The 12,746-nt window shown below is 44.9% G+C and overlaps 1 protein-coding gene across 2 annotated transcripts in view; it reads left to right on the top strand.

The window, feature by feature from the left end:
- LOC106572368 (plexin-A1) overlaps window positions 1-12,435 on the top strand; it is a 269,721-nt gene extending 257,286 nt beyond the window's left edge. For both annotated transcript variants that reach the window (XM_014146446.3, XM_014146445.3), the window contains exons 28-32: window positions 832-1,022; window positions 3,318-3,487; window positions 3,598-3,810; window positions 4,088-4,238; window positions 12,029-12,435. In XM_014146446.3, coding sequence (XP_014001921.2) covers window positions 832-1,022; window positions 3,318-3,487; window positions 3,598-3,810; window positions 4,088-4,238; window positions 12,029-12,124 — 821 coding nt within the window. In that variant the 3' untranslated portion in view covers window positions 12,125-12,435. The remainder of the gene's footprint in view (window positions 1-831; window positions 1,023-3,317; window positions 3,488-3,597; window positions 3,811-4,087; window positions 4,239-12,028) is intronic.
- Window positions 12,436-12,746: the final 311 nt, after the last annotated feature.

Below are 12,746 nucleotides of genomic sequence, written 5' to 3'. Positions count from 1 at the left end.
TGGGGTTCTATTATATCCAGCACTATAACATTATGGGTTATTTGGGATGGGGACAAGCGAGGGAGATAAAGATGGAAAGGGCTGGTGTAAAAACGTGTGCTAATGATAAGACGGAAAGCAGATTCTCTTTCCTATCTCCTCTCTTGGCCCTGCCCCAATGAAATGAGGCACACTGTTTTCGTTCTCCTACTTTGCCAATTAGTTAGTCTGCCAATTGAGAGTAATGAGTCGGCTAACTCTCCTCGCTCCTTAGTTGAGGCCTAATCACTCCATCCATCCACCTCTCTGACGGACAATAAGAGAGGCTACAGGGATCTGTTGTCTTGCTCATTAATGTTTTCTCCATCTCAAGGGTCAGGTCCCAGTGCATCATGGGCTGCGACCTTGTGACAGACAGATTGACACTGCTCCTCACGCTGGCATGGTCTTTGTTCTGGCTGGATGACGGACAGATAGACAGTCCAAAGAGCCCTTTCTTCACTAGACTAAATGTGACTGTTATTTAGTCAGTCACCAGACTAAATATGTTTGTCTTCTAATTTATGTTTGTCCATAGTGGACAAACATACATTTGTCCAGAGCTTGGCAAGGGTCAGATACATTTTTTAAGGCATAATTTTGACCTGAAATATGTGATTTATATGAGTGCGTATCACTGTTTGAACTCATGTTGAACCTCTCACAGCACAATAGGGCATGGAACCAGGGAGTCAGACTGGTCTTCTGTTCTGGACATCTTGTTCCATTGATCTCTAAAGACCTCTGCATTGTGTGTTCCTGATGAACCTGTCTTTGTCCTGATGTTTCTGTCTCTCTCTTGCCTCCGTCCAGAGAGCATGTTGCGGACAGCCAGCAGTCCAGACAGCTTGCGCTCCCGCACCCCCATGATCACCCCTGACCTGGAGAGTGGTACCAAGCTGTGGCACCTGGTCAAGAACCACGACCACTCTGACCAGCGCGAGGGAGACCGCGGCAGCAAGATGGTCTCTGAGATCTATCTGACCCGTCTGCTCGCCACCAAGGTAAGATTACATAGACGCCAGGCCAGCCTACTGTATATCACACCTTCGTAAAAGACATGTACAGTACTGTTGATGTAAGTCAACTCATCTGAATGTTGAATAAGTCACTGAAATGCCCTCCATACAGTCGCTGTCAGATGAAAACCTTGAACTCCATTTTTGCCAATGATCATTTTTGACATGTATTGAAAGCAGTAACTCCACTCAATGTATTCAATTTCCTGACTCTAGGACCACGAAAATGTAAACAGTTTTCCAGTGTGAAGAGGACCTCTTTTTTTCCGATAGTCCCTTGATATGCCTGTCTCTTTAACCTCTATGTGCTAGGTGGGACCTACTCAACAGCCAGTGTAATCCCGTGGCGCGTTATTCAAATACCTTAGAAATGCAAAACCTTCAATTTTTCAAACATATGACTATTTTGCACCATTTTAAAGATAAGACTCTCGTTAATCTAACCACACTGTCCGATTTCAAAAAGGCTTTACAACGAAAGCAAAACATTAGATTATGTCAGCAGAGTACCCAGCCAGAAATAATCAGACACCCATTTTTCAAGCTAGCATATAATGTCACATAAACCCAAACCACAGCTAAATGTAGCACTAACCTTTGATGATCTTCATCAGATGACAACCCTAGGACATTATGTTATACAATACATGCATGTTTTGTTCAATCAAGTCAATATTTATATCAAAAACCAGCTTTTTACATTAGCATGTGACTAGCATGTGACTAGCATTCCCACCGAACACTGCCGGTGAATTTACTAAATTACTCACGATAAACGTTCACAAAAAGCATAACAATTATTTTAAGAATTATAGATACAGAACTCCTCTATGCACTCGATATGTCCGATTTTAAAATAGCTTTTCGGTGAAAGCACATTTTGCAATATTCTCAGTAGATAGCCCGGCATCACAGGGCTAGCTATTTAGACACCCAGCAAGTTTAGCACTCATCAAAGTCAGATTTACTATAAGAAAAATGTTATTACCTTTGCTGTCTTCGTCAGAATGCACTCCCAGGACTTCTACTTCAATAACAAATGTTGGTTTGGTCCAAAATAATCCATCGTTATATCCAAACAGCGGCGTTTTGTTCGTGCGTTCAAGACACTATCCGAAAGGGTAAATAAGGGTGACGAGCATGGCGCAATTCGTGACAAAAAAATTCTAAATATTCCATTACCGTACTTCGAAGCATGTCAACAGCTGTTTAAAATCAATTTTTATGCCATTTTTCTCATAAAAAAGCGATAATATTCCGACCGGGAATCTGCGTTTAGGTAAACAGACAAAAGAAAAGAAAGCATTCGGTCGACTCGGGCATGCGCCTAAGCCCATAGTACTCTGAGCGGCCACTTGCCAAAAGCGATAAAGTGTTTCAGCCAGAGCCTGCCTCGATATCGTTCAGCTTTTTCCCGGGCTCTGAGAGCCTATGGGAGCCGTAGGAAGTGTCACGTTATTGCAAAGATCCTCAGTCTTCAATAAAAAGAGCCAAGATGAAACACAACTTCTCAGACAGGCCACTTCCTGCATGGAATCTTCTCAGGTTTTGGCCTGCCATATGAGTTCTGTTATACTCACAGACACCATTCAAACAGTTTTAGAAACTTTAGGGTGTTTTCTATCCAAAGCCATTAATTATATTAATATTCTAGTTACTGGGCAGGAGTAGTAACCAGATTAAATCGGGTACGTTTTTTATCCGGCTGTGTCAATACTGCCCCCTAGCCCTAACAGGTTAACAGCTCAGCCTCCGTTGTTGTGTTGTATTCATCTGGCGATCCTCATATCAGCCAAGTCCCTGTTAACTGGCCAAACAGGGCCGGCCTGCCTGCCACTCTCCTCTCGCCTAACTGAGCTGATTGTTTCCATCCTAATTGTAGGGGAAGAAAACCATGGAAATTAAACGCTGTTTACAAGCCTCTTGGGTGGTCAATTTCGATTCATAATAAAAACAAGATAGATAAATATAAAGGGGGGAGTAGAGAAGAGAAAATAGCAGGAGACAGGTCATTTGTTGTGGGATTGAATGTTTCGTGGTGCGTGATGCAGAGAAGTGAAAGGAATTCCGATAGCTCACGTAGGTCTGTCTGTCTGCTAAACCAGCACATCTCAGTATTTTGATGTTGGAGCAGCAAAATGTGGCGTCCTCTCCACAGCCACCCCCCCTTAAAGATGCTGGTCGCTGTGGGGAGAAATGAATCTCTGTTGGTTGATTTGAAGTCTGTAGGTGTGTAATTGGAGAATAACCCTGGCAACTAAACCTCTGTCCTCTCCTCAGGGTACGTTACAGAAGTTTGTGGACGACCTGTTTGAGACCATCTTCAGCACGGCCCACCGTGGCAGCGCCCTGCCTCTCGCCATCAAGTACATGTTTGACTTCCTGGACGAGCAGGCCGACAAACACTCCATATCAGACTCAGACGTACGGCACACCTGGAAGAGTAACTGGTGAGACAAATTACAAACATTGAGTGCCTGTATGTTTTGGTTGTATAATGTGAATGGTTGTTGACACATCTCCTCATGATGAAACATCCTCTCTCACTCTCCCATCCCAGCCTGCCTCTGCGGTTCTGGGTAAACGTGATCAAGAACCCCCAGTTTGTGTTTGACATCCATAAGAACAGCATCACAGACGCCTGTCTGTCTGTGGTGGCCCAGACCTTCATGGACTCTTGCTCCACATCAGAACACAAGCTGGGCAAAGACTCGCCCTCTAACAAGCTGCTCTATGCAAAGGATATCCCTAACTACAAGAACTGGGTGGAGAGGTATGTATGACACAGATCTCAACTCCACAGACTGTAAGATTGTCCATCTCATGGTTTATGTCAAGCAGATGTACAGTAGTATGTACTTAGCATGTAAACAGTTGATCAAAAATATATCAGAGGTGTTTATGGTGATGGAGAGTTGACCAGATGGTTGTTGACAAGTACTTCTCCTTGTAATCCAGTCCTTCACATACCTAACTAAAGAGGTGTCCTCTCCAGTCCAGGATGCTAACCCCTAACCCCTCTTCTCTCCTGCTCCCCTCCTGTCCTGCAGGTACTACTCCGACATCTCCCGTATGCCAGCCATCAGTGACCAGGACATGAGTGCCTACCTGGCTGAACAGTCCCGGCTGCACCTCAGCCAGTTCAACAGCATGAGTGCCCTGCATGAGATCTACTCCTACATCGTCAAGTACAAAGATGAGGTGAGTCACCAGTATATTATGAAGATATTAATCATAGACATCATAATGATATAGATATATTATTCAAATGAGTTAGATTTGTCAGTCACAATTTGAAGAGATCAGAATAGAATCTCCGTTGTTTCTGTATGTTGAAGGGGTGATGCATGCATGAGAAATCCAAGATGCCGTAGCAGTCAAACGTCTTTGTCTTTGTCCTGTCGTGTCCCTTGTATATATCTTTTTACATCATTTTCTTCGCATATCTTTTTTAAATATTTTCCTTAACCTCAACTTCTAAATACTCTCCTGCAAACCGCCTCACCCAATGTGGCGTGGATCTGTTTTTTTTCTAAAGTATTTCTATTTACTTCGGATCTGGAATCCCTCAACTGAAGCTAGCTAGCCAGCTAACTACCTACCAGCTATCAGTCAGCAAACCATTGCTAGCGGTCATCAGCTAACCTTTAGCTCGGAAAGCTCTCGCCAGTTCAAACAACGTGACTCAAACCAGAGCATAACGGACCTATTATTATTACTTTTTCCCCCTCCATATCCCCGGATTCCGACCGCAAACTCTGAACATTTTCATCTGGATCTTCGCAACTAGCTAACCGCAATCCCCAGTGACTACTCCAGGCTAGTGTTTCCATCACAGAGCAGGCACCAATTAGCCTGAAGCTAGCCCGGCCAGGGCTCCTGTGCTACCACCAAAGCCCACTCCCGGGCCACAATACCCAGACTCCTTCTACTGCTGGTACGGAGCACGGAACCCCGTCGATCCTCTACGACTGGAATACTGACATCATCTGCCCAAGGATTCCAACAGGCTCCTCAGGCGCGACATCCGCTGAAGGCCCATTCTGCTAACCGCGGCCTACTAGCTACCTAGAGCTACTTGGAACCCTACTAATTCCACGACTGGTCTATCGACGCCACCGCACGAAGAGGCAAAAACAGACTTACCCCCATCGCGACGTCCCCCAAAGGCTAACTTGCTAGCCCCGGTCTGTTAACTGCTAGCTTGCTTGCCCCGGTCTGCTAACTGCTAGCTTGCCTGCCCCGGTCTGCTAACTGCTATCCCTGGTCTGCCAACTGCTTGCTTGCTAACCCGGTCTGCTAACTGCTAGCTTGCTAGCCCGGTCTGCTAACTGCTAGCTTGTTTAGCCCTGGCCTACTAACTGTTAGCTTGTTAGCATCGGCATGCTAACTGTCTGAATCGCCATGTCTCCAGTCAGCCCAACCACTCACTGGACCCATATGTTCACTTGGCTACGCATGCCTCTCTCTAATATTTATATGCCTCGTCCATTACTGTCCTGGTTAGTGATTACTGTCTTATTTTACTGTAGCCTCTAGCCCTGCTCAATATGCCTTAACCAACCATGTTGTTCCACCTCCTACGTATGCGATGACATCACATGGTTTAAACGTCTCTAGAGACTATATCTCTCATCATTACTCAATGCCTAGGTTTACCTCCAATGTACTCACATCCTACCTTACCTTTGTCTGTACACTATGCTTTGAATCTACGCTATCTTGGCCAGAAACCTGCTCCATTTACTCTCTGTTCCGAATGTACTAGACGGCCAGTTCGTATGGCCTTTAGCCGTACCCTTATCCTGCTTCTCCTCTGATCCTCTGGTGATGTGGAGGTTAATCCAGGTCCTGCAGTGCCTAGCTCCACTCCCACTCCCCAGGTGCTCTCATTTGTTGATTTCTGTAACCGTAAAAGCCTTGGTTTCATGCATGTTAACATTAGAAGCCTCCTCCCTAAGTTTGTTTTACTCACTGCTTTAGCACACTCTGCCAACCCGGATGTCTTAGCCGTGTTGTGAATCCTGGCTTAGGAAAACCACCAAAAACCCTGAAATCTCCATCGCTAACTATAACATTTTCCGCCAAGATTGAACTGCCAAAGGGGGCGGTATTGCAACCTACTGCAAAGATAGCCTGCAGAGTTCTGTATTACTATCCAAGTCTGTACCCAAACAATTCGAGCTTCTACTTCTAAAAGTTCACCTTTCCAGAAACAAGTCTCTCACTGTTGCCGCTTGCTATGGACCTCCCTCTGCCCCCAGCTGTGCCCTCGATACCATATGTGAATTGATTGCCCCCCATCTATCTTCTGAGCTCGTGCTACTAGGTGACCTAAACTGGGACATGCTTAACACCCCGGCCATCCTACAATCTAAGCTTGATGCCCTCAATCTCAAACAAATTATCAATGAACCTACCAGGTACAACCCCTAATCCGTAAACACGGGCACCCTCATAGATGTCATCCTAACTAACTCGCACTCCAAATACACCTCTGCTGTTTTCAATCAAGATCTCAGCGATCACTGCCTCATTGCCTGCATCCGTAATGGGTCTGCGACCAAACGACTACCCCTCATCACTGTCAAACGCTCCCTAAAAGACTACTGCAAGCAGGATTTTCTAATCGACCTGGCCTTGGTATCCTGGAATGACATTGACCTCATCCCGTCAGTAGATGATGCCTGGCTATTCTTTAAAAGTGCCTTCCTCATCATCTTAACCTCTATGGGCTAGGTGGGACGCTAGCGTCCCACCCGTGGTGCACTCCATCAACAGCAGGTGCATTTCAAGAGCGGCAAATTTGAATCCAAATAAATGTCAAAATTCAAATTTTTCAAACATACAACTATTTTACACCCTTTGAAAGATAAACATCTCCTTAATCTAACCACGTTTTACGATTTCAAAAAGGTTTTACGGCGAAAGCATACATTTAGAGTATGTTAGGACAGTACATTTACAAGAGTTGTGTGTAATGTTTTGTCAATTCAAAGACAGGGTCACCAAAACCATAAAACCAGCTAAAATGATGCACTAACCTTTTACAATCTCCATCAGATGACACTCCTAGGACATTATGTTAGACAATGCATGCATTTTTAGTTCTATCAAGTTCATATTTATATCCAAAAACAGCGTTTTACTATGGCATTGATGTTGAGGAAATCGTTTCCCTCCAATAACCGGCAGTCAAGTCAACACCACAAATTAAATAATTAAAATTAGAAAACATTGGTAAAATATTATATTGTCATTTAAAGAATTATAGATTTACATCTCTTGAACGCAATCAACTTGCCAGATTTAAAAATAACCTTACTGGGAAATCACACTTTGCAATAATCTGAGCACTGCGCCCAGAAAAATACGCGTTGCGATACAGACTAGACGTCATGTTGGGGAGATCTAAAATCGAAAATACTATGTAAATAATCCATTACCTTTGATTCTCTTCATCAGATGTCACTTCCAGGTATCACAGGTCCATAACGAATGTAGTTTTGATCAAAAAAGCTCATCATTTATGTCCAAAAATCTCCGTCTTGTTAGCACATGATCTAAGCCAGCCGGACTTCTCGTCATGAACGAGGGGAAAAAATATATTTACGTTCGTTCAAACATGTCAAACGTTGTATAGCATAAATCATTAGGGCCTTTTTTAACCAGAACATGAATAATATTCAAGGTGGACGAATGCATACTCTTTTATAACGTATTGGAACGAGGGTACCCAACATGAACTCGCGCGCCAGGTGTCTAATGGGCCATCATCGTTCCATGGCTCTTGTTCGGTCAGATCTCCCTCCAGAAGACTCAAAACACTTTGTAAAGGCTGGTGACATCTAGTGGAAGCAATAGGAAGTGCCAAAATATTCCTCAGCCCCTGTGTTTTTCAATGGGATAGGTTTAAAGGTAATACAACACATCAGGTATCCACTTCCTGTCAGAAAATGTCTCAGGGTTTTGCCTGCCAAATGAGTTCTGTTATACTCACAGACACCATTCAAACAGTTTTAGAAACTTTAGAGTGTTTTCTATCCATATATAATAAGTATATGCATATTCTAGTTACTGGGTAGGATTAGTAACCAGATTCAATCGGGTAAAAAAAAATTATCCAGCCGTGCAAATACTGCCCCCTAGCCCTAACAGGTTAAATAAGCATGCCGCACTCCATTTTTTTTTAACTAGGAATAGATATAGTCCTTGGTTCACTCCAGACCTGTCTGCCCTTGACCAGCACAAAAACATCCTGTGGCGTTCTGCATTAGCATCGAATAGCCCCTGTGATATGCAACTTTTCAGGGAAGTTAGGAACAAATATACACAGGCAGTTAGAAAACCTAAGGCTAGCTTTTTCAAACAGAAATTTGCATCCTGTAGTACTAACTCAAAAAAGTTCTGGGACACTGTAAAGTCCATGGAGAATAAGAGCACCTCCTCTTCAAAGGGGGTGACACTCTAGACCCAAACTGCTACAGACCTATATCTATCCTACCCTGTCTTTCTAAGGTCTTAGAAAGCCAAGTTAACAAACAGATTACCGACCATTTCGAAACCCACCGTACCATCTCCGCTATGCAATCTGGTTTCAGAGCTGGTCATGGGTGCACCTCAGCCACGCTCAAGGTCCTAAACGACATCATAACCGCCATCGATAAGAGACATTACTGTGCAGCCATATTCATCGACCTGGCCAAGGCTTTCGACTCTGTCAATCACCACATTCTTATTGGAAGACTCGACAACCTTGGTTTCTCAAATGATTGCCTTTCCTGGTTTACCAACTACTTCTCTGATAGAGTTCAGTGTGTCAAATCGGAGGGCCTGTTGTCCGGACCTCTGGTAGTCTCTATGGGTGTGCCACAGGGTTCAATTCTCGGGCCAACTCTCTTCTCTGTATACATCAATGATGTTGCTCTTGCTGCTGGTGATTCTCTGATCCACCTCTACGCAGACGACACCATTCTGTATACTTCTGGCCCCTCTTTGGACACTGTGTTAACTAACCTCCAGACGCGCTTCAATGCCATACAACTCTCCTTCCGTGGCCTCCAACTGCTCTTAAACGCAAGTAAAACTAAATGCATGCTATGCAATCGATCACTGCCCGCACCTGCTCGCCCGTCCAGCATCACTACTCTGGACGGCTCTGACTTAGAATACGTGGACAACTACAAATATCTGGGTGTCTGGTTAGACTGTAAACTCTCCTTCCAGACTCACATTGATCAGCTCCAATCCAAAATTAAATCTAGAATCGGCTTCCTATATCGCAACAAAGCCTCCTTCACTCATGCTGCCAAACATACCCTTGTAAAACTGACCATCCTACCGATCCTCGACTTCGGTGATGTCATCTATAAAATAGCCTCCAACACTCTACTCAACAAACTGGATGCAGTCTATCACAGTGCCATCCGTTTTGTCACCAAAGCCCCATACATTACCCACCATTGCGACCTGTACGCTCTCGTTGGTTGGCACTCGCATCATACTCGTCGCCAAACCCACTGGCTACAGGTTATCTACAAGTCTCTGCTAGGTAAAGCCCCGCCTTATCTCAGCTCACTGGTCACCATTGCAGCACCCACTCGTAGCACGCGCTCCAGCAGGTATATCTCACTGGTCACCCTCAAAGCCAATTCCTCCTTTGGTCGTCTTTCCTTCCAGTTCTCTGCTGCCAATGACTGGAACGAACTGCAAAAATCTCTGAAGCTGGAGACTCATATCTCCCTCACTAGCTTTAAGCACCAGCTATCAGAGCAGCTCACAGATCACTGCACCTGTACATAGCCCATCTGTAAACAGCCCATCTATCTATCTACCTACCTCATCCCCATACTGTATTTATTTATTTATCTTGCTCCTTTGCACCCCAGTATATCTACTTGCACATTCATCTTCTGCACATCTACAATTCCAGTGTTTAATTACTATATTGCAATTACTTTGCCACCATGGCCTATTTATTGCCTTAACTTACCTCATTCGCACTCACTGTATATAGACTTTTTGTTTTCTTCTGTTCTACTGTATTATTGACTGTATGTTTTGTTTATTCCATGTGTAACTCTGTGTTGTTGTATGTGTCGAATGGCTATGCTTTATCTTGGCCAGGTCGCAGTTGCAAATGAGAACTTGTTCTGAACTAGCCTACCTGGTTAAATAAAGGTGAAATAAAAATAAATTAAAAAAAATAAATTAAAAAACAATGCAGAAGCACCAGCTCTGCCCTCTTGTTTTCCTGATGAATGGAATGTGGGCGTTCTAATTCAATTAATAGATTACTGAGTAGATGTCCATAATTGCATGCAGCTATTAAAACCATTAAGGTACATATTATGAAGCTAATTGACCACAGTATGTGTTTTATTAATTCTCCCATGTGCTATCCTTTCAAGTTCATTAATTGCATGTGCATAAATAGATTTTCCCACCAAAATAGAGGGACTAATCATTCTTGAAACATTGCTTATTCGTTCAGGCAGAGCCAGTGTAGTATAGCTACTCCATGTCGGAGATGTGAATGAGAGTGTACACTTTGTGCAAATTGTCAGAGAACTGAGCTGAGCCAAGCAGCCTAGAGAGGGCTGAGGCCAGTGACTAAGAAAGACTAGGCTGTGGAAATGAAGAGATTATGAAGCAGTGCATAATCTCCCTCCTCTCTGTCCCCTCCGTCCACTCCCAGACATTAGGACGGACGGACGGACGGACAGACGGACGGACAGACAGACAGACAGACAGACAGACAGACAGACAGACAGACAGACAGACAGACAGACAGACAGACAGACAGACAGACAGACAGACAGACAGACAGACAGACAGACAGACAGACAGACAGACAGACAGACAGACAGACAGACAGACAGACAGACAGACAGACAGTCGGCCAGCCAGCCAGCCAGGAAGAGAGGCAGTGCTAGGATAGCTTCTGTACTATACTCACTCTGAGTTTGTGTGCCTGGGGTGGCAGGTAGCCTAGCGGTTAAGTGCGTTGGGCCAGTAACCGAAAGGTCGCTGGTTGAAATCCCCTAGTTGGCGAGGTGTGAAAATCAGCTGTCTGCCCTTGATTAAGGCCAGAGGGGATGGGTTAAATGCGGAAGACAGATTTCTGTTGAATGCATTCAGTTGTGCAACTGACTAGGCATCCCCTTTCCCGTTGTGGCCTTCACAAACACGTAAACAATGTGTAGCTCTGTCGGCTCAGACAATCCTTCTTACCTGGGGGTAGAGAGCTGCGGTGGTGGGAATGGTAGAGTGTTGTTGGAAGTGAGTGGGGTATATTCAGTCATCTCCAGTCAGCATCAGACCCCATCTCGACCCCTCTCTCGCCCCTCCTCTATCTGCAGTGCTGGCTCCTGTGGTTGAGGCGAGAGCTGCAGCTGCCTCCATTTAAGCAACCGCTCCCCTTCATTAAGGCTCATTATGGCTCCTGTTGCGGGCGGCTGCAGGGTCCCCCCCCCCCCCCCTCATTCCTCACAACAGCACTAACACAAGGCGCATTAGCAGTCCATAATGCAGCCTGCTGCATGACACCCTAACAGCTAGTACACAGCTCTCTGATGGACCCACCGGCACCTCCTCTTCCAGTTCCCATAATACCATAGTACATACAGCACCTCAGCTGTGCTTTCTATGTATATCCACCTCTTGCAGCTTCTTCAGTCATCCGCCTGTTTGATCAAATTTTTCATCTATGCAATGTCATATAGTAGAAATTCAGTGTTCCAGGTTCACACCTGGACTAAACAAGTGTATTGTGTTTGTCGGGGAAGAGATCAACTGTTTATATGCCTTTGGTATTGTAAATACCAATACATTGCCTGCTCATGCCGCCATGACAGCATGTTTGATTCAACAGCTGTTTACACAGACTGACAGATGTTCTGATAGACTTTCTCTGCTGGTGGTCCACCCTGATGATCTGTCTTCCTCTCGCTCATTGCTCTCTTCTCCATCCCTCTCTCCTCCCTCCCCAGATCCTGTCTTCACTGCAGAAGGACGAGCAGTCTCGCAGGCAGAGACTGCGCAGTAAGCTGGAGCAGGTCATCGACACCATGGCCCTGGCCAGCTGAGGAACGGCCCGCCACTGAGGGGCGGAGAAGGTAGCAGCCAGGCCTTCTCTCACTGACGCCAGCCCCTGACCCCCAACACAACGCATTAGGACTGCAAGGACACAAGCAGTACACTGGAGACCCACCAGAGTTAGGCCTGGGCTCCGGCCCATCCAGACAACCCTTCATTTATAAACACGTAACGTCTGTCACCCCGAGAAAGTGTCTTATCATAACGGTCTTCATCACTGGTTTCAGTTTGTCTTCCGTGTTGATCCATCTACCCAGAGCCGGGACTGTGAAGCAGCTGGCTAAAGAGGCCAGGAGATAGATCTATAATATATATATATATATATATATATATATATATATATATATTAGGGGGGCTATGGAGAAAGGACTTCATGTATATAACTCCCCTCTCAATGGAAGCTTCTGACGTGTCAGCGACTTCATCGACTTTCATGGACGTCATTTTGATTTTCAGATTCTTTTTTTTTTTTTGTGTGATTTAGCTTTAGATTTTGTGTTTTTATCAACTACCTACTCTCTCCAGTGGTGTGTTTTTATCAACTACCTACTCTCTCCAGTGGTGTGTTTTTATCAACTACCTACTCTCTCCAGTGGTGTGCCACTTGTGTTA

Source organism: Salmo salar, chromosome 15, assembly GCF_965601325.2.
Source record: "Salmo salar chromosome 15, fSalSal1, whole genome shotgun sequence".
NCBI classification, from domain to species: domain Eukaryota; kingdom Metazoa; phylum Chordata; class Actinopteri; order Salmoniformes; family Salmonidae; genus Salmo; species Salmo salar.
This window is presented reverse-complemented; position numbering and strand designations above follow the sequence as displayed.